At 50.4% G+C, this 26,011-nt stretch overlaps 1 protein-coding gene across 3 annotated transcripts in view; it reads left to right on the top strand.

The window, feature by feature from the left end:
* Window positions 1-26,011, top strand: part of AXL (AXL receptor tyrosine kinase) — a 29,989-nt gene that overhangs the window by 1,947 nt on the left and 2,031 nt on the right. The window contains exons 4-19 of one of the 3 annotated variants that reach the window (XM_080909150.1): window positions 700-876; window positions 7,195-7,275; window positions 7,409-7,524; window positions 10,200-10,410; window positions 10,694-10,833; window positions 11,406-11,556; window positions 11,780-11,806; window positions 14,430-14,562; window positions 14,869-14,960; window positions 18,471-18,566; window positions 18,872-18,949; window positions 20,800-20,892; window positions 21,256-21,377; window positions 21,921-22,030; window positions 23,708-23,867; window positions 24,407-24,543. In XM_080909150.1, coding sequence (XP_080765276.1) covers window positions 700-876; window positions 7,195-7,275; window positions 7,409-7,524; window positions 10,200-10,410; window positions 10,694-10,833; window positions 11,406-11,556; window positions 11,780-11,806; window positions 14,430-14,562; window positions 14,869-14,960; window positions 18,471-18,566; window positions 18,872-18,949; window positions 20,800-20,892; window positions 21,256-21,377; window positions 21,921-22,030; window positions 23,708-23,867; window positions 24,407-24,543 — 1,924 coding nt within the window. The remainder of the gene's footprint in view (window positions 1-699; window positions 877-7,194; window positions 7,276-7,408; window positions 7,525-10,199; window positions 10,411-10,693; window positions 10,834-11,405; window positions 11,557-11,779; window positions 11,807-14,429; window positions 14,563-14,868; window positions 14,961-18,470; window positions 18,567-18,871; window positions 18,950-20,799; window positions 20,893-21,255; window positions 21,378-21,920; window positions 22,031-23,707; window positions 23,868-24,406; window positions 24,544-26,011) is intronic. The other 2 variants (XM_080909151.1, XM_080909152.1) reach the window with 2 other exon arrangements.

The raw sequence follows: 26,011 nt of genomic DNA on the forward strand, positions 1-26,011 counted from the left end.
GTCAGAGCGTCTGCGGGCGTGACAGGAGCTTTTACATGGGGACATTAAATCTAGAGACATAGGGTATCTTTGGAGATGGGGAGGCATGGGAGACCATATATTACAGGGGATAGGTCTAGGGACGATTCTATATGCCAGAGGAGAGAGATTTGGGGAGTTTTTAGATGTCCTGGGGAATCAGATACGCTTGGATTAGGACCTTCTATTCTAGGAATCAAGCGTGCACAGGTTAATTCTCCCATTATTCCAAGCAACTCGCGTCTTCATTAAGAAAGGGACACAAGGAAAACCAGGCTTAGTGATGCACACATATAATTACCACATCCAGGAAGCTGAGGCAGGCGATCTGTAGTTTGAGGCGAGTCTGGGATACATAATAAAACCCTCAAAAAGGAAAGACGTGGGCATGGTAACACGGACCTTTAATCCCGGCACCGAGGAGGCAGAGGCAGGAGGATCTCTGTGAGTTCAAGGCCAGCCTGGTCTACAGAGTGAGTTCCAGGACAGCCAAGGCTCTGTAGAGAGACCATATCTGGGGGGGGGGGGGGGGGGGAGACCAAGAAAAAGGAAAGCGGCAGGAGGAGAGGGAAGAAGACGGGGAGGAGGAAGAGGGATGCTTAGCATCTCCAACATCCTAATGATAATCTGAGGGCCCTGAGAGGTTTAGAGGGAACCAAGCTCCTGTCACTGACTGCCCAGGTCTCCCATACTTCCTGGAGGAGCCTGAAGACAAAGCTGTGCCTGCCAACACCCCCTTCAACCTAAGCTGCCAGGCCCAGGGACCCCCGGAACCTGTGACTCTACTCTGGCTTCAAGATGCTGTCCCCCTGGCCCCAGTTGCAGGACACAGCTCTCAGCACAGTCTGCAAATTCCAGGTGAGTCTGAGGGTGTGGGCCAAGGCAGGGCAGCCAGGGCCTTTCATTCCATGTGTCTGTCCACTTGTCTGTCTTCTGTCTCTGTCTTATTTCCCTCCCTGTCATTTCCTCATCTGTCCGTCTGTTCTCCATCCCTCTGTCTCTCCATCGCTGTTTTACCACTTCTGTGTGTGCCTCTACTCACCCCAGCTTTTCTTTGCTCACCCCAGCCTCTCTCTATGCTCACCCCAGCCCCCTTTCTCTTCTTCTCTCTGCTCACCCCAGCCTCTCTCTGTTCAATAGCATTCTTTGTCCCCAATTCCAGTGGCCCAAGTGTGTAGGTCTGGTGTTCCTTTGTCAGCCCTGACCCGAGCAGGGCATCAGAACGAACCAATACCCTCCTCTGTCCATTTCCTCGTTTGACCTGCCCACCTCCTGCTCTCAAGTGTTCCCTAGGCCTCAGTCTCTGCTCAGCTGAGGTTTCCTGAGAAAGCAGAGCCCAAGAGTAGGACGAAGGAGGGAAAGTGAGCGACAGAGAGAGTCAATTAGAGAAGACTGGGGGTGGAGGCTCATACCTGTAATCCCAGAATTTGACAGGCTGAGACAGAGGGATTGTCACCAGTTTGAGGTATGTCTAGCTGACATAGTGAGTTCTGGGCCAGCCTGGGGTTACAGTGTGAGACCCTGTCAGTAAAGAACAACAGAGAGGGCAGAGGCTGTTAATCAGTAGGCAGAACATCTCCCTTAGCGTGCTCGGAACCCTGTCCCTTCAAAGCACCTTGTAAACCCAGTGGTACACGCTTGCAATCACAGCCCTGCTGGAGGTAGGACTTCCCGACGTTCAGGCTCATCCTCAATTATCAACCTCAAAGCTAGCGAGTTAGAGGCTACCCTTGGGCATGGTAAGGTAGGAAAATTAAAAGAGAACAGGCCACCGAAGTGACCCAGCACGGAGAGGCACGTGACAATGTAGTCTGAATGACAGGAACCCCTATTTCAGAGTGACCCTCCCTTTCTGTAATAAACAGATTGGACATTTTGCTTAGGGTCACATGGTAGTCAGAGACAGTTTTGGGGGACCTTGAGTGTCCCTTATTCAAGAAGAAGAGATGGAGGCACACATAACAAAACCCGGAAGAGCAACGGCTCCCTAAAATCCCACCTGCTGCCTCTCCAGGGAGGCCAGGAGGGGTCTTTCCGTGTGGAGGGAACGGCTCACATTCCCAGCATTCTGGGGGCCCTGAGTGTACAAGGAAGTGTGATGAGCACGCTGCCCCCCAGTGGGGTGACTCAGGCCTGTGGCTCGAGTGGTCTGGTAGGGATAGGAATGGGACCTGACTCAGCCTGACTGGGCAAGAACGGAGGAGGGGAGCGATGGGGCCCACAGGTGTGAGGGGCGTCTCCTGTGTCTCTCAGTGTGTCTGACAGGAACAGAAGCACCTACAAAGAGGTGAGGAGTGTAGCTCTGCCTTCCAGATTGGTGGCTCCATCAGCATCAGCTGCTCTGGAGGAGAGGATGTCTTAGTTGGGGCCAGCCTCTGTGGCTCTCAGAATATATCTCTAGCTGTCACTAAAGGTCATCTTTGTCCTGTATCTGTTTTCCCTTCTGTGCTCTGTGTTCACGGCTGTTGATACCGTACGAGACCAGAGCTGTCGACACCCACGTGGCTAGCTTGAACTCTGCTGTATACCACGGTAACAACATGAGTTCACAGGCGCGCACCTCGGGTTGTATGCACTGTTTCGAGGTCCCAGTCCCTTGCAGGATCAAGAGGTCGTATGGACGTGGTAACTTGCGTCTGTAATCCTAACACTCAAGGAGGCCAGCCTGGGCTACACAAGACCACTCTCTCTGTTCACCCCAGTATCTCCAAAGGGAGAGGGAAGATGCCGTGTGACTAAGTTGGTTTGTTTCTTATTGACCATCAAAGGAAAAGCATGACCCACACAGTGGTGCTGCGTGCCTTTAGTCCTGGCACTTGTATGGTAGAGGCAGGCAGTTCTCTGTGAGTTTGAGGCCAGCCTGGTCTACACAGTGAGTTCCAGGACAGCCAGAGCTATTAGGTAGAAAAACCCTGTCTCAACCCTCACCCCCCCCCAAAAAAAAGAAATAAAAAGGAAAGAAAGTAATCAAAGTATGACCATCATCATAAAATTCTGTGTCTTAGTAAGTACCAAAGAGAGAGACAAAGAGATGTAGCGATTCACAACAGAATACTAGCACAATTCTGCTCTGTGGGGTCTGTTCCCGACTCCTACTGATTCCTGGTGACTGAACCCCAAGCGCTCACCTGTTACCCATGTACCTGTGCCAACCCATGCATATGTGGCAGTGTCTCCATCTTGCGGTCTCTACAGAGGGCCTTTGTGGTTGTGCAGTAACTCTGTTTTCCCATCCGTCTGTTTTTCCATCCGTCTGTGTCTCTGTTTTGGCACAGATAAAAGCCCCCCCCCCCCCCGCCTCTGCGAGCACATGTGTATGTGTGTGTGTGTGGTGCGAGGCATCAACATTAATGTTTATTGCTTCCTAGAAATAAAAATTGTATTTGTTTGTCCATCCCAACACTGACGTGGGTTGTTTGGAGCACAGAAACATGTTTAGTTTCTGCTCATCTGTATTGGCATCTGTGTAAATTATTTAGCCAGGTGTTTGCAGTGGATGTGTGCAGGTTGGACTGTGTGTTTATGTGCTCTTCGCCACACTGGTGTGTGTGTGTGTGTCTGTCTGTCTGTCTACGGGGCTATGCCTCATTGTCAGTCTCCATGTGTTTTCCAGTAAGTCCCAGGGCACTTATGTCACTGTGTTTGGGACAGCATCCGCCCTGTGAATAGTGTACGGTTAGCTAGTGCTGCATTTCTCTGTGTTTATATTTGTGCTAATAACGGCCCCTGTGTATTTAAGAGTGATTCACTGTCGGGGGAGGGGAGGGTGCTTTGTAAAGGAATTTTGTCAGTTTGTTCGTGTGAGTGCCTCTCTGTCCCTCTCTATCTGAGTCAGGGCGTGTCCTCTTCTCCCTCCATCTCTCTCATTCCCTCAGAAAAGCCAAGGGTGGGAGTGAGCTGATCGGGTGGGGGCGGGGAAGTACATCTGGAAAACACATCTGGAGTCCACAGGCTTTTATGTGGTGGAGTGCAGGAGGAGAGAGGGGTCCCAGACCCCTCGGCTCATCTCATCCCCCTGTCCTCATTTGAGATGCAGCCCCTGTGGCATAAGAATGGGAAATCCCAGGCTATGCCCACCAGGACAGGCCGGAAGTGGAGGGTGGGGGGCGCCCCGGTGACTCAGGCGGGGGCAGGAATGCTGCGGTCGGAACAGAACCGAGCTCCAGAACCAACCCCCCCTTACCCGGGGGCTGCTACGGCCAGCACCCGCGTGGTGGCCCCCACGTGCCAGGTGGCTGGACGTGATCCAGCGCTCACCCCCTCAGGCTGCCCTTCCAGGGCCACGCATCCCTTCCCGGGCCGCGGGGGCTGCGGCGCGGGCACCTGACCTTGTCTGGGAACCGCAGCAGCTGGGGCAGCCGAGGCTAGGGCGCTTCCCTACCCACCCCCTTCCGGCCTTCGAGACTGATTTTCCCCTATTCCACTCCCTCTGCTGACCGAGAAAAGGAAACTTTGTGTCTGCCGAGCGAGGCCTCCCTCCAACATACCAGGTGGAGGGAACGCTGCGCTCGTACAAACGCAGATGCCACAACAACACAAGCACATGATGTCCTCAGACTTACACAAGCCGTGAAACACAGATGGGCGAACGCACGCACATCCACATCGACCAGGCTCAGAACTGCAGCTTCGATACTAGGGGACTTTGCCCACATGAGTATTGCATATCTGTGTGTTTGTCTGCTTGTGTCTGGGGTGTTTGTATTTGTGTACACTTGTGTGTGTGCACGGTGGTGACACAGTTGCACACACAGAAAAAGTGGGTACACAAACAAGACCAAACAAGAGACTCAAGACAAACACCGTGGCCCACAAACCTTTCCCAGACACACCAAGACATTTATTCAAAAACACATTAACTGGCTGGCTTGCCTGTTACATAATCAGGCTCCCTTTCTTTCTTACACACCCAGACACAGATGCACACACATGTGTTCATTGGCTCGTAAGGCTTGGTTTTGTCGGGCTGTCATTCCAGCTACTCCCAGAAGTGAGACAAGAGGATTACATGTTCAAAGACCCTCTGAGCTACAGGGTCTGTTCAAGACCAGTCTGGGCAATTTAGTGAGATCCTATCTCCAAAGAAAAGTTAAAACGAAGGCTGGGAATGCGACTTAGCAACGAGACCTCTGCCTAGAATCCATCGGGGAGGAGCTGGGGGGTGTGACTCATCGGAAGATCATTGGACTAGCATGCCTGAGGCCCTGTGCTTGATCAGAAAGAGCCACTGGGGCTGGAGAGAAGGTTTAGCAGATAAGGGCACTTGCTCCTCTTACAGAAGACCTGAGTATAGTTCCCAACACCTACATGGGCCATCTCACATCCTCCTGTCTGTCTGTGTGTCTGTCTTCTCTGTCTCTCTGTCTCTCTCTGTGTGTGTCCTCTGTCTGTCTCCTCTCTGTCTCTGTCTCCCCTCCACCTTCCCTCTCTCTCTGTCTCCTCTCTTTCTCTCTCTCTCTCTCTCTCTCTCTCTCTCTCTCTCTCTCTCTCTCTCTGTCTGTCTCCCCTTCCCCTCTCTCTCACACACAAACTCACACACACTAAATCTTTTTTAAAATTCACTCACAGCCAGGTGGTGGTGGCACACACCTTTGATCCCAGCACTCCAGAGGCAGAGGCGGGCAGATCTCTGTAAGTCTGAGGCCAGCCTGGTCTATGGAGTGAGTTCCAGGACAGCCAGGGTTATACAGAGAAACCCCGTCTTGGGAAAAAAAAAAAAAGATTCACCCACTCACTCAAAAGACATTTGTGGAGCACCTACTGTGTGCCAGGCTATGCTGCCATTACAGGGTTACTTAAGCAGACATTCCCTGCTCTCCTAGAGCAGAGACTCTGAGAGAGAGCCTTAAGAAACAAGGGTGATTCTCGAGCACCCGTGAGCATGCTGGCCATGAGGGGAGAAAGCAAAGCCAGGGACAGAGTAACTTAGATGTGTCACCTGAGAAGCCACCATGAAGGAAGGAGGGTGAAGTCACAGAGACATCTTGTGGAAAGACTGTGTGTGCTTGTGTTTGTGTGTGTGTGTGTGTGAGAGAGAGAGAGAGAGAGAGAGAGAGAGAGAGGAGACAAATTTGTCAACGAGCAAATACATGTACATTTCCGTGCACTTCTGTCCTTAGGTAAGTGTTCATTGTTCCTGTCTCTGTGCAAATCTCTGTAGGCCTGTGTGACTGTACGTTGGCATAAGGGCCCCCGACCCCTTCCACACTGGTAGGAAAGAATTCTACCGCTGGCCTACAGCCACAACGTTATTTTATGTGTGTATATGCCTGGCTGTGTATGTGTGGAGTGGATCTATAACATCCTGTGATTGTGGAGACCAGAGAGGGCACCAGATCCCCTGAGACTGGATTCGTGAATTGAGAGCAGCCACGTGGGTGCTGTGAACCGAACCCAGGTCCTCTCCAAGAGCAGTAAGTGCTCTTAACTGATGAGCCACCTCCCCCGCCCCTTCCAGTATCCTTTTCATTAGATTTCAAGCCTGGGACAAATGGCTGAGCAGTTTTCTTAACATACAAAAGTGGACCCCACCTCTAGGCTCTCCCAGCATCCCTCAGTCCAAATAATGGGCACTCCTAGCCAGCCTACTCCACCCCTACCCTAAACTTCTCCGGCCCTAGGGCCTGGGCTGCTTTTTTCTTTGTAGCACAACCATTTTGGTTACCTGGTCTTTTGTACCTTTGGGCCTCCTTGCTGCTGTGCCTCCTTTCCCCTCTCTCTTCTCCCTGCCCCTTCCCCTCTGGCTACTTGGCCCAGCTCAGTCTGGCCGTGGCCACTCTGGACTCTGCCAGATGCCCCTGCCTCTGCCTGTGCTCTCCCACATGTCTATGATAAACTTTCTCCTCCCCATACCTAGGAGCAGTCATCGTTCCTTTCTGTTTCCTTTTATTTCTTTTACCCATTCACTTTATACCCTCTAAGTTTGAGACAAGAACCTCAAACTCGCTCTGTCAGAAAGCCTTGAACTTGGGGTCCTCCTTCCTCAGCCTGCCGTTTATCTGGTGTGGCAGGTGGGTACCATCTGGCTCTGTAGATGTGAACACTTAATGAGTCTGCGTGTGTGTGTGTGTGTGTGTGTGTGTGTGTGTGTGTGTGTGTGTGTATGTATGTGACTGTATGACAAGGTGTGGGGCTCCCCCCCACCGTGACACTAGGCTTTCTCATGTTCCTCCCCAGGCCTGAACAAGACATCTTCTTTCTCATGTGAAGCCCACAATGCCAAGGGAGTCACCACCTCCCGCACAGCCACCATCACAGGTGACAGCTTGAGGATTCGGGGATCTTGGTGACAGGGGCATGGGAGGCTGGACCAGAGGTCAGAAGGAAGAGGGGAGGTGGACGGCTCTGGGGAGAGGTTCCTGAGAGTCAGCCTTCCCTCGTCTACCCACAGTGCTCCCACAGAGGCCTCACCATCTCCACGTGGTTTCCAGACAGCCAACGGAGCTGGAGGTAGCTTGGATCCCTGGCCTCAGTGGCATCTACCCACTCACCCACTGCAACCTGCAGGTGAGACCCACTGACTCTGATTCATTCTCAGCCCTCTTTCCGTCCACACCCACAAGCCTAAATCATCTTCCTTATGGAAGACCAGCACTCCCCCCACCAGTTAATCCAAGAGTCACCCACTTCGCCTGCTGGCTGTGTGAATTTGAGTAAAACCCCAAAGACCATTCTGGGCCTCAGTTCTCCCATCTATAAGATGGGCATGATGCTAATATTTATGAGATAAGAATGAGAATTCAGTCAATGAAGGCAAGTAGCCAACTTAAAACAGTGTCTGGGGCTGTATTGTGGACTATTAGCTGGGTTTATTGGTTTTGGTATTGGCGATATTGACCGTAGCCAGATTGGGAACTCTAAGTTCTCAGGACTTGTTGCCGTTCCTGTCACAACCCTATGGTTACTGTCTTCCCCCTGACCACTCTGGATTGTCACTGTCTAGTTTGGTCTTTCCCACTCTGGTAATTGGGTTCTCTAAGGACAGGGCTTTTAGTCACATAGTCACCTCAGTGTTCTATAGTATAGGTCAGGCAGATACGGCTGTTTGATGGGACATGTAACAGCAGTTACAATGGCACAGGCCTGTATTACCAGCACTTGGGAGCAAGAGGATGGAGAGTTCAAAACTACCCTGGGCATAATAGCAAGACGGTCTCAAAATAAAAGACTTAGAAAGCTGAAAGTATGGCTCAGTGGTAGAGCCCCTGCCTAGAATCCCCAGTGAGGGGCTGAGGGCGTGGCTCAGTGGGAGAGCCCCTGCCTAGGATCCCCCAGTGAGGGGCTAGGAATGATACCTGAGGTAGAGCCCATACATGGAATTCACCAGGGAGGGGCCTTTTTCTTTCAAGGTATGAAACTGAGAGATCCTGAAAGAAAAGTGCCCTACGCCCCACCTGCCCACCCCCATCCAGAAGAACAAAACTGAGGTTCAGCCCTGGCTTTTCACCAGCTTGAAAGATCTCAAATGTCCAGTCGAGCCACCACTGCCCTCCTACCCACATCCATGTCCAAAGAAAAGCAGAAGTGTGGGTTCTTCCTTCTCCAGGTCTCACTTCCTGCTGCCCACAGGCTCCGGCTGGACAGTTCCTGAGGGAGGGTCATGGCAGTCCCAGGGAAAAGAGAAGTGGGAGTGAGTTTGAGCCCACTGTCTGCACCCATCTCCCCTTTGTCCTGGCAGAGGTTCCTCTTCCTGTATGTCACTGTAGGTCAGAGAGCAGACTGCTTTCCATCACTGACCTGCCTCCTCCTCGGATCTTGCAGTGGGCCAGTGTCACCCCTCTCAGGGGACCATGTTACTTTGGGAAAGCTTTTGAACATCTGGGCCTTGGCCTCCCCATCTGTAAAACTAGAATGAGGAAAAGAATTGAAAGTGGACAGGAGGGATTTGTGTGTTTTTTCTGGGTACAGGCTTGACAAGGGACTTAGCAAAAAGCGGGTACTTGAAAGACACTTTTAGGGCTGAGGTATAATGTAGTGGCAGAATATTTGTTCGACATTGATGAGATCTTTGGGTTCATCCCCAGTCATGCCAAAAAGGGGTTTGGGGATATGTCTCAGTCAATACAGTGTTTACCATGCAAGCTTGAAGACCTGAGTTTGATCCCAGAAATCACACAAAAGACCAGAGCCTAGTAGAGCACACATGGAATCCCAGTGCCAGCGCAGATAGAGACCCTGGAATTCACTGTCTGGCCAGTCTAGCAGAGCAGTGAGTCAGTCCTGGGTCCTATTGAGAGACCCTGTCTCAAAAAACCAGGTGGGTGCCAGCAAGATGGCTCACCAGGTAAAGGTGCTTGTTATCAAACTTGACAAATTCAATTCCCAGGACCCAAATAGTGGGAGAAAACTGACTCACATAAGTTGTCCTATAACACACAATACACACACAAATAACAACAACAAGAACCGGACGTAGTAGAACATGCCTTTAATCTCAGAACTGGGGAGGTAGGGACAGATGTATCTCTAGAGTTGAAGGCCAGATTGGTCTCTGTAGCAAGTCCAGCTAAGCCAGAGATACACAGTAACACTATCTCAGAAAGAAAGAAGTCAGGGAGGAGACCAGCTGATGTTACTGTAAACAAGCTACCTTACATATTATTAAACTTTGAAGGTGACAAGTGGAGTTCCCTTGTCACTAAATGGTGGGCAAAACATTGGCTTTTTCTTTTTAATTTTTTTCTCAAGACAGGATCTTGCTGTGTTGCCCAGTTTGTCCTTGAACTGGTGATCCTCCTGCCTCACCGAGAGCCGGATTATAGTTGTGTGTCACCACACCAGCGGCACAACTGCATGTCATGTTTTTGTTTGGTCGGTTCAGTCCTTGAGCTGTTGCTTTGAGGGTTTTGCTTCTGGGTGTTTGTGTGATACTAGGAATCCAGAGTGTGCTCTGAACCACTCCTCCAGTTTGGACATTTAATCTTTAAACAACCCTTCAAGGCATCTCTGGCCCCCTAAATGAAGAAACTGAGGCTCAGGCCAGGGGTGGGGAGAGTCTTGCCAGAGGTGGCTTTTGCAAGTGTGATTTCTTTGGTTTGCAAATCTGGATACCCAGAGTTACACACACACACACACACACACACACACACACACACCCTTGCAAAGTTGTACAGTCACATTAGGACCACAATCAAGAATAGTGTAACTGTCCTCTGGTCCTCGTATCTTTTCCCCACCTTCAGGCTGTTCTGTCAGACGATGGGGTGGGCGTCTGGCTGGGAGAGTCAGATCCTCCAGAAGAGCCCCTCACGTTGCAAGCGTCAGTGCCCCCCTACCAGCTTCGGCTGGAAAAGCTCCTTCCTCACACCCCATATCACATCCGGGTATCCTGCTCGAGCAGCCAGGGCCCCTCACCTTGGACCCACTGGCTTCCTGTGGAGACCACGGAGGGAGGTAAGAAAGTTCTGGGAGGAAGATTCCATTGGGCTTTGCTTTCGTTGGTCCCATCCTGAACTCTCCTGTCACCCCTTTACCCCACAATGGCTTATTCTCCTTGTCCGACCCCTGAGCTCTGCCCACTGGCCTGTCTCCAGATCTCTCCCTGTGCTTCCGCTCATGGAAGGCCTGCACGAGTCGCGCATGCGTGTGCTCTTTGCAACCTGCCCCACTTCCGGGGAACAGGGGAGGGGGCCAAGAAGAGTTGGGGGTACCAGCTTCCCTCTTCCATGTCCTCCAGTGCCCTTGGGTCCCCCTGAGAACGTTAGCGCCATGCGGAATGGGAGCCAGGTCCTCGTGCGTTGGCAGGAGCCAAGGGTGCCCCTGCAGGGTACCCTGTTAGGGTACCGGCTGGCATATCGAGACCAGGACACCCCCGAGGTGGGTGCTGCCGGCTGGGTTAGGGTGGAATGGTTGTGGGAAGTGGGAGATGGGGGAGAGATGACAAAGTAGACACAGGCAATTATGGAAATTGGGCGCTGCTATACTGCCGCATCGCGCCCGCTGAGGCGCATTTCGGAAATCCTAAATGGGTCCACGAAGAAGGGGCTGAGGAAGGTCTGTCCGTGAGCACTGTAAAAGCACCTCATTGGACTTGGGTACTGTAACTCTTACAGCATCTTAGGGATGAGGCTCGTTCTAATTCATACAGACGTTTTATCTGGGCTAGCTGGACCCCCCCCCAAGATGGAGAGAGGGGTGAGAAGTTAGAAGGGGTTGGGTAAGAGAGAAAATATGCTGAGCTGTGCCTGGTACCAAGCAACCTTCTGAGAAGCCGAGGATGCGGCCAGAGATGAGGCAGAGCCCCTGTCTTGTGCAGCCGATGTTCCAGCGTACATAGGGCTAGAGATGTGGAGACAAATGTGGAGGTGAGGGGAGAGAAGGAACAAGGCTTGAGTCTTAGGGGTTCTGGATGTAGGTGTCCTTCCTGATGTTGCCTCTGGACTTCCTAGGTACTTATGGATATAGGGCTAACTCAAGAGGTGACCTTGGAACTGCGGGGGGACAGGCCTGTGGCTAACCTGACTGTGTCTGTGGCAGCCTATACCTCGGCTGGGGATGGGCCCTGGAGTCACCCTGTGCCACTAGAGCCTTGGCGCCCAGGTAACTCTAAAGCCGTACCCAGGCCGTACCCAGCCCCCTTCGAGCCGCTCTTAGGATGGTATCTCTTCCTGGCACCCTTGTTCCCCATGCCTCTGAGTGCTCCTCTGGCTTAGATTCCGTTGCTACCCTGAACCTGACACAGGTCCTCCCTTAGCCTGCTTGCTTGCGTCATGTCAGCCTTGCCCTCTCTGAGCATGTCTCCCTCTGTCCTTTCTCCTCACAGGGCAAGGACAGCCACTCCACCATCTGGGTAAGGGCTTCTGCTCCCCCTTTCTCTACCTTCCCTCCATACTCAGGGAGGGTCTCATCACCACACACGTGCCTTTTACACACCCCTGTCACGCATCCCAACTGTATCGCTCTAACCCTTCACATGTTCAGTTTGTGTGGCCCTTGAGGGGGGTTCCTGGGACGGCCCAGTGAATGGTATGGGAAAAGGGGACAGAGTCAGACACATGGTATGGAAGGAGTGAATTAAGATACACTGGGTGGGCGAGTGGACGGATGGATGGAAAGAGTGAAGGACGGATGTATGAGTGGATAACTATATGGAGACTGGGTTGACACACTTGAATGGGTAGACGTGTGGGTGGGAAAGAATAGATAGCCAGGTGTGCGGGTGTGGGCGTTTGATCCCAGCACTTAGGAGACAGGGCCAGGTGTATCTCTCTAAGTGTGAGGCCAGCTTGGGCTATGTAGTGAGTTCCAGGCCAGCCACAAAGTGAGACCCTGTCTCAAAAATTAAGAAGTGAGGTGGGTAGATAAATGGGTGGATCACGGGCAGGCACGTGGAGAGTGAATGGTTATGCATATAGATGGATTCATATAGACACAGGCCGCTGGACAGATGGAATGTAGAAGGGATGAATAGACAGATCGACAGAAGAAATGGAAGGGGATGGAAGAACGGAGGGGAAGGGAGGAGAGACAAGCATTTCTTCAGTTCTCCAGCCTTCTTCCTACTCACATTGCACGCTCCTACAGCCACCACTTAGAACTCAGCTCACTTCTTCAAAGGCTCTTCCCATACCTTCTCCACCCATGTCCTCAGCCCTCCTCTCGGGCCCCATGACAGTCCTTCTTTCTTCACGCTTGCTCATCGCACACTCAACTTTCACACATTCCCACTGCACACTCAACTTCTTGTTTTTGACAGTAGGGCTCCCTGTGTAGACCAGGCTGGCCTGTAACTCACAGAGATTCACCTGCCTCTGCCTCCTGAATACTGGGCTTATAGGCGTGTGCCACGATGCCCAGCTGTTTGTGATGTCTATATGCATATGCAATGTGTGCCTTCTGTGCCCTATATGACCCGATTGTAACTACTGACAAATGTTCAGTCCACAAAAACCTACATCTGTTTGTCTGGGAATTAGGAATTTTACTCTCCTTACCCTAAATGACCTTACCCTATTGTCTTACTATCTTCTTTCTCTGTGTCTCTCTGTCTATGTCTTCCCTCTGTCTTCCTCCTCCTACACAGACACACCGACACCCCCCACACATAGCAGACACGTAGACAGACACTCAGGTACACACAGAGGCATGCACAGAGACACACAGAGACATACATAGACACACACAGAGAGACACATACACATGCCTAGATGGACACACACAAACACTGATTGACACACACACAGAGACACAGATACAGACATACAGAAACACACACACAGACACATACACATGCTTAGACAAACACACAGAGAAACACACACAGACATATGCCTAGAAAGACACAATCACACAGACAAACACAAAAAGACACAAAGAGAGAGAGAGACACACACACACAGAGAAATGCCCAGACACACATAGAGACAGACAAAGACAAATACCTAGACAGACACATACAAACTCATGCAGACAGAGACACACAGACATACACACTCAGACACACACAGAGACATACACACCTACCTCCTGGCACTCTTAGCACACACACGTGACCAACCATACTCCAGTCCCTCCCCGCTTTACACCTGATTTTTCCTGTGCCCTTCCTGTGCACCTCACCTGTCAGCTCATTGCACACCCGTCTCATGCCCAATCACATCCCTAAAGATCACTGCACACAGCCTGCCATGGTTGGTGCACACTTGCAACCCCAGCACTCGGGAAGGCTATGGAGGTAAAAGAACTAGTTCAAGCCACCCTGAACTACAACAAACCTTGATGAGAGAGGGAGAGACAGAGACAGAGAGGCTGGAGATGTAACTCAGCTGGTAAAATGTTTGCCTGGCATGCATAAGGCCCTGGTCCCATCTCCAGCCCTCCATAAGCCAGTCATGAAGATACATCCCTGTAATCCAAGTACTCAGAAGGCAGAAGCAGGAGGGTCAGAAGTTCAAAGTCATCTTTGGCTGTGTACCAGGTCTGAGCCTTAAAGCAAAACAAAACAAAACCTGGACATCTCTCCTTTGTCTTACACCCCAGGCTCCTCCAGTGACCACCCCGTTCTTCACACACACACACACACACACACACACACACACACCCGTATGCACGTGTATTTGTCCCTTATTTCTTGCTGCATTGAGCACTCCTAAAAGATATTCCTTAGTTCTTTGTTCCCATCCTTGTGCTAGATGTACTTGCTGTGTGGATTCTCTCCCTCCTTCACTGGTCTTTCCACACCCAGGTCACTTCTTTGCACAATTATCCTGCCACTGTCTCCCCTGCACCCTTTCAGACTCTCTCCCACACTTGTCTGTCCCCTCCGTGCATGCTCATGTCCCCTGTGTACGCGTCTCACCTCCCCTTTCCACCTAGGTCACACTCCCGCCTCCCTCCATGTCACTCCCACTTGGGCCCCCGGGAACTGGATCCAGGGGCCTTAGCTGTGATCTGTCCCCCATACCCTCTGACAGTGAGTGAACCCCCATCTCCCACCTTCTCGTGGCCTTGGTGGTATGTACTGCTGGGAGCACTTGTGGCCGGCGCCTGTGTCCTCATCTTGGCCCTGTTCCTTGTCCATCGGAGGAAGAAAGAGACTCGATATGGGTGAGTTGGAACTCCGTCAGGGAGGTTCTGTAGACCTGGGTGGAGAGGTTAAGGTCATAGATGACCAATGAGGAGGCTGTGTGTGTGTGTGTGTGTGTGTGTCACTGGGGGGGGCGTCTGAATGGGGGTGAGGAGACCTGAAGATGGAAGGCAGGGAGTGCTGATTCAAGATGTGTTCAGCACATACTAAATTCCCCGAGCAACACAGCTCGGAAATGCACTGGTACTTGCTTTAGTGCCCACTAGAAGGACAGGGTTCCACGAGGTTCTTCTATTCATCCCTTACCTTCTCCCTTCTTCCCCTAGGGAGGTGTTCGAGCCAACTGTGGAAAGAGGTGAACTGGTAGTCAGGTACCGTGTCCGAAAGTCCTACAGTCGCCGGACCACCGAAGCCACCTGTAAGTGAACTAGAGAACTGGGCCCCTGCAGACAGTCTGAGCTTCTGCAGATGCACGAGCCGAAAGTTTCCGAAGGTCTTCACAACACAAGGATGTTAGAGCCTCAGGCCCTAGGCAGAGTGAAGCTTGGACCACATACGGCTTTACAACAGGAGAAGATAGGGTGTGGTGGTTTATTCTCAGCACTGGGACAAAAAAACAGCTTCAAGAACAAGAAAGGGTTCATTTTTGCTCAGTGTTTGAAGGTAGGACTAGTTCACTCCAATGAAGAAAGGCTCTATTAGGTGACTGGTCAGTTCCTGTTTGCAGTCAGGAAGCCCAGGGAGACAAATGCTTAGCTCAGCTTGATTTCTCCTTTTGTTAGTCCAGAACCTCGGGCCGTGGAATGGTGCAGACCACAGACCACAGTTGAAGTGGGTCTTCCCACCTCCCTTCCTAATTCAGAAACTCCGTCCAAGACATTCGAGAGGCGTGATGCCTATGCAGTCCTAGATATTATCAAGTTGACACTAACCACAACCAATAGGTTATTTTGAGTTTTGTTTGTTTTGAGACCAAGCCCAGGCTAAACTGAACATCTCTTGCCTCTGTCTTCCAAGAGCTAGAACTGTAGACAGAAAGCTCCACACCTGGCTCCTTTTCTTTTTAAATCTCTCCCTCTTCCTCTCCCTCCCCCACCTCCCACCCCTCCACCCCTCCCCCGCCTCAAGTACAGTCTCACTCTGTAACCAAAGCTAGCTACACACTTGCAACCTTTCTGTCTCTGCTTCCTGAGTGCTGGGTAGGATAATTTGAATCCCAGACACATTAAATCTTAGAAACACCAAATCTAAGAGCCAGAGGATCCTGGGGTAATGTTTAATGGTGATCCTGATGATGATGGTGGATGATAATGGCCAGCAATGACAATGACATTGGTGTGACTGTCCCCCTTCTCCACCAGCGCCATTCTAAGCATTCTATACACACTGACTCATTTGATCCTCACAACCCGGTGACATGAGTTCCGTTATCACCCTGCCTTCAGAGACTCGGGAGCTGTAGAAGAGAGCAATTAAGCAGCTACTTGCTTCATGCCACACAGCTTGTAAGATGGAGAAGTGGGAGTTAGACCCAGGCGGTTTTTCTCTGAATTCATTTTTGTCGGGTTAACTTCGGTCTCATGTTCTTTTTGGGATGGGGTCTTGGGCTACCCTAAAACTTTCTATGTAACTGAGGTTCTCTTAAAATTATAATTCTACTGCCTCCAGCAACTTGCTCTGAAGCTTTCTCTCCCCTTCTCTGTCTGAAACTGTCTGTCCCTACTCCATCTTTTTCCACCCTCCCTCTCCCTCCTTCCTGGGGCTGCAGTGCAGTCAGTGCCTTGCATATGCTAGGCAAGCAGGGTACCACTGATTCATACACTCAGCTCTTGGTTTATAAGGCACTGCCTCACTACGTAGTTCTGACTACCCTTGAACTCTCTATCCACCAGCCTCAGATTCCCATGTTCTGGGATCACTGGAGTGTGCTACCATATACAACCTGAAGTCAATACTCCTAATGGCCACACTCAGAAATGGCCTCTTGAAATTATAGAACATTAGAAACAAACAACAGAATTCTACATTCGATCTTGGTCTGAAAAAATGATGTGCTCAGTGCTCTAAGCTCTCACGGTTTTGAAAAATCATACGGTCTTAGAACTTCGGACCCATAAGACGATAGTCACGGATGGTCCCAGCTGAGGTCATCTTCAGAGGCCACTGCCCATGAAAACTCCCCAGTTTTCCAGCTGGGGAAAACTGAAATCCAGAGAGCAAAAGGACAGAGCTAAGTCTAGATCTAGCACACGGCACAGGGTCCCAGGGGATGCTGGGAAGGGCTGGGAAAGACATTTATTTAAGAAGAGGAGACAGTAGTTGGATGGCCACAGTGATTTGATGAAGTAATACAAAGCCACAATTCTTGCAGCATGAGCCTGGTCCCAAGAGGTTCCTGAAAGCTGGGCTGGACACCCATGAGGTCAAAATGATTTTCACAGTGATGCTGCTTTTGCTTCTTTTCACCCCTGTTCTTCATACACTTTCAAGGGACTGGTCCTCAGGCTCCCTGGTCTGTGATGTCATCAACAATCTGTGGTTGAAAGAATGTATGCTTGTGTGTTACTGTGTTTTTAAGCTATTGTCAGGAGCTAGAGAGATAGGTGGCTGGGTGGTTAAGAGCATTTCCTGTTTTTTCAGAGGACCTGTGTTCAATTCCCAGCACCCACGTGGTGACTCACAAGCATCAATAATGCCTGTGCCACAGTCTGATGTCATCTGCTGACCTCCATGAGTACTACATGCACATGGTGCACAGCTATACATGCAGGCAAAAACCCATACACACATATATACTTATAAACACATTTAAAAATAAAACCAACTGTTCTCTTAAGCTGGACAGAGTGGCAGGTCATGGGGAAAAGCATGAAGACTGAAAAATTAAGATTTATGTAGGCTAGATTGAGTTCAGGCCAGCTTATGTAACTTAGTGAGACTGTCTCAAAAGAAAAAGTAAAAGAGGGCTGGGGATATAGCCCATTGCTCAGTGGTAGAGTCCCTGCCTAGAATCCCCCAGTGAGGGGCTGGAAGTGTGGTTCAGTGGTAGAGCCTCTGCCTAGAATTCCCCAGTGAGGGGCTGGGGGCGTGGCTCAGTGGTAGAGCCCCTGCCTAGGATCCCCCTGTGAGGGGCTGGGAATAAGACTAGCTTAGGCTGCATATTAAGACTGTTTAAAAAAAAAAAAAAAAAAAAAAAAAAAAAAAAACTGAATTGAGTACAGTGACTTTGGCAGTACCTAATAATATTTTTATAGGAAGATGATAGATTTTTGTTTTGATGGTGTTTTTGTGTGTGACAGGTTCTTGGCATATAGCCCCCTCAAATTCGTTGCGTAGATCAGGCCTGTCCTAAAGTCACAGCAATATGCCTGCCTCTGCTTCCCGAGTGCTGAAGATAGAGATTTTTGAGACTAGCCCCTTAGCTAGCACAGGCTGGCCTCAAGCTCGCAGCAATCCGCCTGTTTCCCGCTAGGGTAGGATTAGAGGAATGAGATACCATGCCCAACCTTATTTATTCTGTAATCACATAATTATAATATTTGTGGGGTACAGTTTCTGCAATGCAGGGGGATAATTAGGTACTTGTATGTAGCGTGCAATTATCAGGTCTGGGTGATTAGCTAATTAGGCTTTCCATCTCTTTTAAACACTTATCGTTTCCTTGTGCTGGTAAACTTCAGACTCTGAAGAACTAGGTTCAACAACTGGAACAGAGGGCACTGACCAATTAGGGTACCCCACTACAGCAAGATCAGGGCCAGGTTCTAACCTTGCAGTTGCTTCTATGGAGCAGATTGAGAGGCTGCGGGAGCTGGGATGGGTTGAGTGCACCGGACATGATTCAGTGACTCAACAGTGGGTATGTCCTTCTTGGTACACATTACCTGAACATCAACCCTGCCACACGCCTCTGTCTGCCTCATTTCAGTGAACAGTCTGGGCATCAGTGAAGAACTGAAGGAAAAACTACGAGACGTCATGGTGGATCGGCATAAGGTGGCCTTGGGGAAGACCCTGGGAGAAGGTGAGTCCCTCCAGCACAAGCATATATGCACACACATACACAAACACATATGCATGCACATGTGCACTCACAGACACATACACACGCCTGCACACAAGCATACTCACAGCCACACACATACATACACAGGCACATATACATGCACATACACACAGGCACGCATGTACAAAGACACACTACACTGGCTCATCATGACCCACCATAATGCCAAGACTCCTCTCTCTCCAATTCTCAGCCAGCTGCGGGAAATACTGCCCCCATAGGTCCCTCTGAGATCAATGTCTTCTTTCTTCTTCCTGCCACAGGAGAATTTGGTGCTGTGATGGAGGGCCAGCTCAACCAGGATGACTCCATCCTCAAGGTCGCCGTAAAGACCATGAAAAGTGAGTATGTGGACATGTGCAGACATATCTGCAGCAGCCCCAGTCCCCAACCCAAGCCTCTTTCCCTGCGCTCTGGAAAGTACCTGTGTTCCCAGCAAGAGCATGGAGCCCGAGCCAGACACTTGAATAGAAGGAATTGAACTCAGGGACGTTGTTATCACATTGAATGAAGGTTGGGGTAGCCCAATAATAACCAAGGCATCAGAACAAACAAATTAGCAGCAGCAGGAAGTCACTTCCACGTCTAGGCTGAAGGGCAAAGAGACGAAGCTATAGCCAGAGCCCCATAGCCAGCAAGGAGTTGAGAACACAGTCAGGGGTTTCCCAGGGGGAGCTGGAACCCTGATGGACACGGAGCAGCTCCCAGACAGCGGAAGTGGAAAGAGGGCAAGGTATCCTGTCTTCTCTTTCACCTGCCAGCCTCCGTCTGCCACTGACAGACTCCAGCAGAGAAGGGAACTTGGGAATGACTTTTTGAGGAGGGCAGGACAGAATGAGCCACAGCTGGCCACTCCGTTTCTCAGCTCTGACTCTAACCTCTCCGAGCCGTCCTTTCTTCCTTCCTTGGAAAACTCATTCATGATGTTGCTGTTCCTTAGGGGTATTACGAAACAAAACACTAAATGCCAGTGGGGGCCTATCATACCTACTGTTAATGTATGTGACTCTTTCATCAGAGAGGGTGAAAGACAGGCAATGGTCCGACAGCACGAGAAGTCAGGGGGAAGTCCTTTTCATGCAGGAAGAAAGGCCTAGAGGGGTCAGACCAGGGCTAGAGGCCAGAGAGGAATGATGGCTTGTGAATTTAAGGTTTTAGGGCTTGACCTGTGGAGCCGTCAGTGCATTTGCATGTGCATCACTAAGCCGTCTTCTGTGTTCTAGATGAAGCTGGTGTGTGTGCATGTTTGCATGCATGTGCATGTGTGTGGGAGCATGTGCACACATGTATTTGTGCTTGTGTGCACATGTATGCATGTGAGGGTGGGGGTGGGGTGTCGAAGGTTGGTACTAGAGACTCCAGAGCCTTCAGCATTTCAGACAAATACCCTCGTTCTGAGCTACTTTCTACTGCTTTTAAAAAATTTTTATTTTAAGAGAACATGATCTCTTGTTGTGTCTAAGATCTCATGATGTGTCTAAAACAGGCTTCCAACTCGTAATCTTCCTTCCTCTGCTGACTTGACGAATATACATCACCACGCCTCCCAAATCCTCTTCTTAAAATTTGGCTGATAAGGTGACATAAGAGGATAACCTCAACATTTGAGAGGTCCAAGCCAGCCTGGTCTACAGACTGAGACCTTGTTTCAAAAAAAAAAAAAGACAAGTGGTTCAGTGGTAGAGCCCCTGCCTAGAATCCCCCAGTGAGGGGCTGGGGGTGTGGCTCAGTGGTAGAGCCCCTGCCTAGATTCTCCCAGTGAGGGGCTGGGGGCGTGGCTCAGTGGTAGAGCCCCTTCCTAGAATCCCCCAGTGAGGGGCTGGGGGCGTGGCTCAGTGGTAGAGCCTCTGCCTAGAATTCTCCAGTGAGGGGCTGGGGGTGTGGCTCATTGGTAACGCCCCTGTCTAGATTCTCCCAGTAAGCCGACTGCTTTGCATTTGCAATCCCCTGGGCTGTGCACAAACAAGCCAACCAGATATATATACTATACCTGTTGAGCATACAGTAACAGCTGTAAGTAAAACAGTGAGTGTGCCATCTTAAGATCCAGTAGTAATGAGATGTTGAGTGACGATGATGATAATGATGATGATGATAAAGGTAGACTGGAGAAGGAGGGAAGACGTCCTCTCCCTCCTCCTTCCTCCCGCCCCCTCCCACCCTAGTCATTCACCTCCCTTTCTTCCCTAAGTTGCCATCTGTACAAGATCCGAGCTGGAGGATTTCCTGAGCGAAGCTGTCTGCATGAAGGAATTTGACCACCCCAACGTCATGAGGCTCATTGGTGAGGGAGGGGCATGTTCTCCCAGGCCCAGCCCAGAGCACAGAAAGATCAAACTTCCTGGCTCCCTACCCCCTTCTCCTCCAGGATCAGCAAGCTCCCCTTCTTTTGCTCCCTCAACTTGGAATGTGACCTCTGACCTGTTCCTAGAAATAGCTGAGGGTCCCCAGGAGGGTTCCGGGGGAAACATCCCTGGGAAATGGCCTCTCAGAAGTCTTATCCTTACCATCCACCTCCCAAACAATGTGGAGATTCGATGTGAGGGGGTGGAGAAACGGGGGAGGCTGAGTCTGTCTGGGAGTGGAGTTGGGTTCCCCTCTTCTGCCTAGCCAGAGTGACTGATCTTCCTGGGGGTGGGGGGCTCAGGCGTCTGTTTCCAGGGCTCTGACCGAGAGGGTTTCCCAGAACCTGTGGTCATCTTGCCTTTCATGAAGCATGGAGACCTGCACAGTTTCCTCCTGTACTCTCGGCTCGGGGACCAGCCAGTGGTGAGGGGCACTTCCTCTTCTGGTCCATGAGTATTCACTGAACCCTTACCAGCTACGCAGGCACTGAGAAGGAAGGCTATGGCTGACCTCGAGCTGGCCCTCGTGGGTCCTGTATTGCAGGGGTGAACAAGGCAATAAATAAATTAACAGAAATAAGCAAGAGCAGTTAGCGCTGAGGCGGAAATGCAGAAGGAAGGAAGAGCGATAAGGCAGCCTTGGAGTTAATTTGGGTGGAGGGAAGGCCTGACTGAAAGGGTGGCCTTGAAGGAGCCGCCCACGGAGGAGATTGGGGAGATCCAAGCAGGAAATAAATTCCTAACAGAGGCTTAGCATGGACCAGGATCTCAAACCTAGGAAGGTGGGTATCTGAGGCTAGAACAATAGCCCAAATCAGAGAGGAGTACGCTTTCTGGGACCCTGTCGCTATGGAGAAGGGTTGATGCTCTCAAAGTCATGGAGATCCAGAGTAGATCCAGACACACAGGGAAGGAAAAGACCCTTTTCTGACTCTGACCACTCCTTCTCTCGGCCTTGGCCCTCCAGTTCCTGCCAACTCAGATGCTGGTGAAGTTCATGGCCGACATAGCCAGTGGTATGGAATACCTGAGTACCAAAAGATTCATACACCGGGACCTGGCTGCTAGGAACTGCATGTGAGTGGCAGGCCCGCCAGAAGCGCCCCCAGCCCCCCCCCTTCCTCAAGGAGCCCCCTCCCCCAACTCCCACCCCAGGATGAGGGGAGCCTTCAGGGAGGGTTGGACCTTCAGGCGAGGTTAGGAAAGTGTTGCAGTCACCATTTTGTGGTTGTAACAAAATACCGGAGGAAGAGGAAACAGTTTATTTTTTAGTGGAAGAGGGAAGATTGATTTGAGCTCAGGGTTTCAGAGATTCCAGAATGGTCCATCAGTGTGGCTCCTAGGAAAGTGTGGACTAGTGACCTACAGAGTGAGCGAAGCGGGGTTTCATGGCTTACCTCATGGGAGCTGGAAAGCAGAGAGACACATGCCCATCGGAGGAGCCTCCCCCTTAGCTGGACCCTGTCTTGTAATAAGCCCTCAGCTGTGAACTGGTCGAGGGATAGCATCTCACTGGGCATCACCCTCTAGGGATTAAGCTTTCAGAGGACTGTCACCCTTTGTGGGGTGATACTTCATATCCAAATCAGAAGAGACACTGGGGTCTTTATTGTTGTTTATTTGGATGTATCCTGAAACTTGCAATGGAGACCAGGCTGGCCGTCCACTCAGAGAGATTCTCCTGCCTCTGTCTCCCAAGTGCTAGGGTAAAAGGTGTGCTAGACCATGCCTAGCCTTTCTTGGACTTTTTAAAAGATATAGGTGTTGTCTAGACTCATGTGCTTGTGTAGTTACTGTCTTTGTCCTGGTCACGCACATTGTATAAGGTTTTATTAGTCTTCTTTGTTGGTTTTTTTTTTTTTGTTTTGTTTTGTTTTGGTTTGGTTTGGTTTGGTTTGGTTTTTTTTTTGTTTGTTTGTTTGTTTTTTCTGGTTTGCCTTGTTTTTTTTAATATTTATTTTTATTTTATATGTACGATTGTTTTGATCACATGTATGCACTATGTGTGAGCAGTGCCAAGGAGGCCAAAAGAAGGCACCGGAGTTACTGTGCGCTGCTATGTGAGAGCTGGGAATCAAACCCGGGTCCTCTGTAAGCACAAGTGCTCTTAGCTACCAAGTCATCTCTGCAGCCTCCAAAGTTTGCTTTTTTGAATCAGGGTATCATGTAGCCCAGGCTGGCATTGAACTTACTACATAGGGAAAGATGACCTTGAACTCCGACCCTCTTTTCTCTGCCTCCCAAGTGCTGATATTCCAGGTACCATCATTCCTGGCTTTTTGTTTGTTGGTTTGCTTCCAAATTTATGTCCTGGAACACACAGCATCGGTTCACAATGACCTCCTGTTACTCTAGCCCCAAGGAGATGCTACACTTCGGACCTCCATGGGTACCCGCACTCACATACCTATCCCCATGGGCAGGCACAGGCATTCACATCATTAAAATAATAAACATTTTGTTTTAAATCCAAGAAAACAGAACCAGGGACTCTGGAGTTTTGAAAGGATCTCAAGACTGATAAAAAGCCAAAGCTGAGAAAGCTTCTAGAAGCCCTTTTGTCCAGACTCGTTTTAGCAGGAACGAGAAGTAAAGCATTTCCCTCTGGGAGTGGGGTAAGGGTTTAGGAGTCAGATCCCCCACCCTCAGCAGGACTGTGGTGGGGTCAGGCAGGAGCTGGAGGCACACCTGAGACCCAGCGGGCTTCCTGGTAGAACTGTGTCCTGACCTTACTGCTCTCCCCAATCTGAGCAGGCTGAATGAAAACATGTCCGTGTGTGTGGCTGACTTCGGGCTCTCCAAGAAGATCTACAACGGAGATTACTACCGCCAAGGGCGCATTGCCAAGATGCCAGTCAAGTGGATTGCTATCGAGAGTTTGGCAGATCGAGTCTACACCAGCAAGAGTGATGTGGTATGTGTGCCCTGGCCAGGAGTGGGTGCCAGCATGGGGGTGGGTGACAAGACCTGAGAAGCTTCAGGGCTCACAGGGACCTGTGGGAGTTCTTGCAAAGGTGTCTGTGCGGCCAGGACATGTTTGGAGAACGTATGAATAATATGTGGTCAGGGCTAGGCCATGAACAGGTTCCCTGCCGCATGGTGGCAGTGTAGCTGCTCCAGGTCAGGGAAGCAGTGGTGGCCAGGTGTGCCATAGGATGTGTGCAACGATGTAGGCATGAAGGGCAACGTGTGACATCATGCAAATCTGTAAACAGGTGTGCATATCTCTGTATCCTCCGAAGTCAGTCACCGTGTGTGTGTGTGTGTGTGTGTGTGTGTGTGTGTGTGTTTGTGTGCCTGTGTCAAAATATCTTCCTGTGTACCCTGTGATACACCCGTCAATGCTGCTGTCAACAAATGTCCACCTAAGTGCCGAGTGCTTTCCTTCACTCCTGTTGGAGGTGTCTCTGTGTAGGGGAGATCCTCTCACCCCATCTTCCTTTGCTCTGACAGTGGTCCTTTGGTGTGACAATGTGGGAGATCGCCACCCGAGGCCAAACTCCCTATCCTGGGGTGGAGAACAGTGAGATCTACGACTACCTACGTCAAGGAAATCGCCTGAAACAGCCCGCGGACTGTCTGGACGGCCTGTGAGCACCTTTAGAACTGAGTCTCCCTAACCCCACCTCAGAATGTAATCCAACCCTCGATTACCCACACAGAGCACCCAGCAACCTCTCCAGTCCTGGCTAAGTGTGCATGGAACCCCTCAGAATATTAAGAGACCCATTTGCCTCTCACTAATGCTCTGAGCCTGCCAGAGGGGTGGGAGTTCGCTCAAGGTACCTTTTTCAGCTCTGTGGGTTGTATGGAAGGCAAGCTGGGTCAACCCCTTCCCACCTCAGCCAGGTATTCTTCAGCAGTGAACAACTGCATACAGCCTTCCCTGGGTAGCCCTGGCCCTGGGACCTCTACCTCCCATGTGCAACACCCAGGATCCTTTGCGGACCCCTCCACTTGCTTTATTGACCTTCTCCAGACTCTCGGATCTCTGAGCTGCTAGCAGGAATCTTCAGGATACAATTACACACCTTTGCAGCATCACAGTGAGCAGAGAAAGACGTGATATTTAGCTTGTGCTTTGAGGTTAAGAAGAGGATGTTGCTTGGGTCAGGTGGGGATTCAGATTCTCCATGCTTCCTTTGGGCACTCCTCAAGCCAAGAAGGATGGGATTAATAGCTAATCTTTTGCAGAACTTTCTGGAAGGCAGTGATACAAGTGCTTTGCTGGTATTGACTCATTTGATCCCTACCACAGCCACAGGAAGTAGATAGACGCCATCATTACCTCCTGGTTTTTTGGGGTTTTTTTTTGTTTTGTTTTGTTTTGTTTTGTTTTGTTTTTTGCCGATGAGAAAATTGAAGTCTTCAGGGAGGGCATATTATTTGCTGCTCTGTGAGCTGCTACACTCCAGAATCTAATCATATTAAATGCAACATTTGTTTCATGGTGTCTGAAGATCAGCCAAGGAGCAGCTTAGTAGGATGGTTCTCCTAAAAATAGCTTAGTGGGGTGGTTCTATGGCAGGTTCTATTAAGGTCGCAGTTGGGGCTGCATGTGAAGCCTGAGACTGGAAAACTGATTTCAAGACTGGCAAGCTCATTCTGGGGATGATGGCGCACGCCTTTATTCCCAGCACTCGGGAGGCAGAGGCAGGCAGATCTCTGAGTTCAACATCAGTCTCATCCGGGAGAGCCAGGGCTATATGAAGAAACAAACTAACTAAAAGGACTCCTTCATAGGGTGACTTGAGCTTCCTCACAAGACCATCTGAGAGAAAGTGCAGGGGGTAGCTTCACTGCCTCTTATGACCTAGTCTTAAAAGTCTCATGTGTGCCATCTCTTCTGCTAAGCCAGAAGCAAATCCCTACACTCAGGGGGAGGGGCCTTAGTCTCGGCCTTTGAACGGTGGAGTGTCAAAGAATGTAAGGACATATGACAGTCATATGACTTCTAGTTCATTCCATAGGTGTGCTCCCACCACACACACACACACACACACACACACACCCATGATGTGCTTGGTAAATGGCAGCAAGGCCAGGCCTTGGTATGAG

This window comes from Micromys minutus (assembly GCF_963924665.1).
Source record: "Micromys minutus genome assembly, chromosome: 32".
Classification (NCBI taxonomy): domain Eukaryota; kingdom Metazoa; phylum Chordata; class Mammalia; order Rodentia; family Muridae; genus Micromys; species Micromys minutus.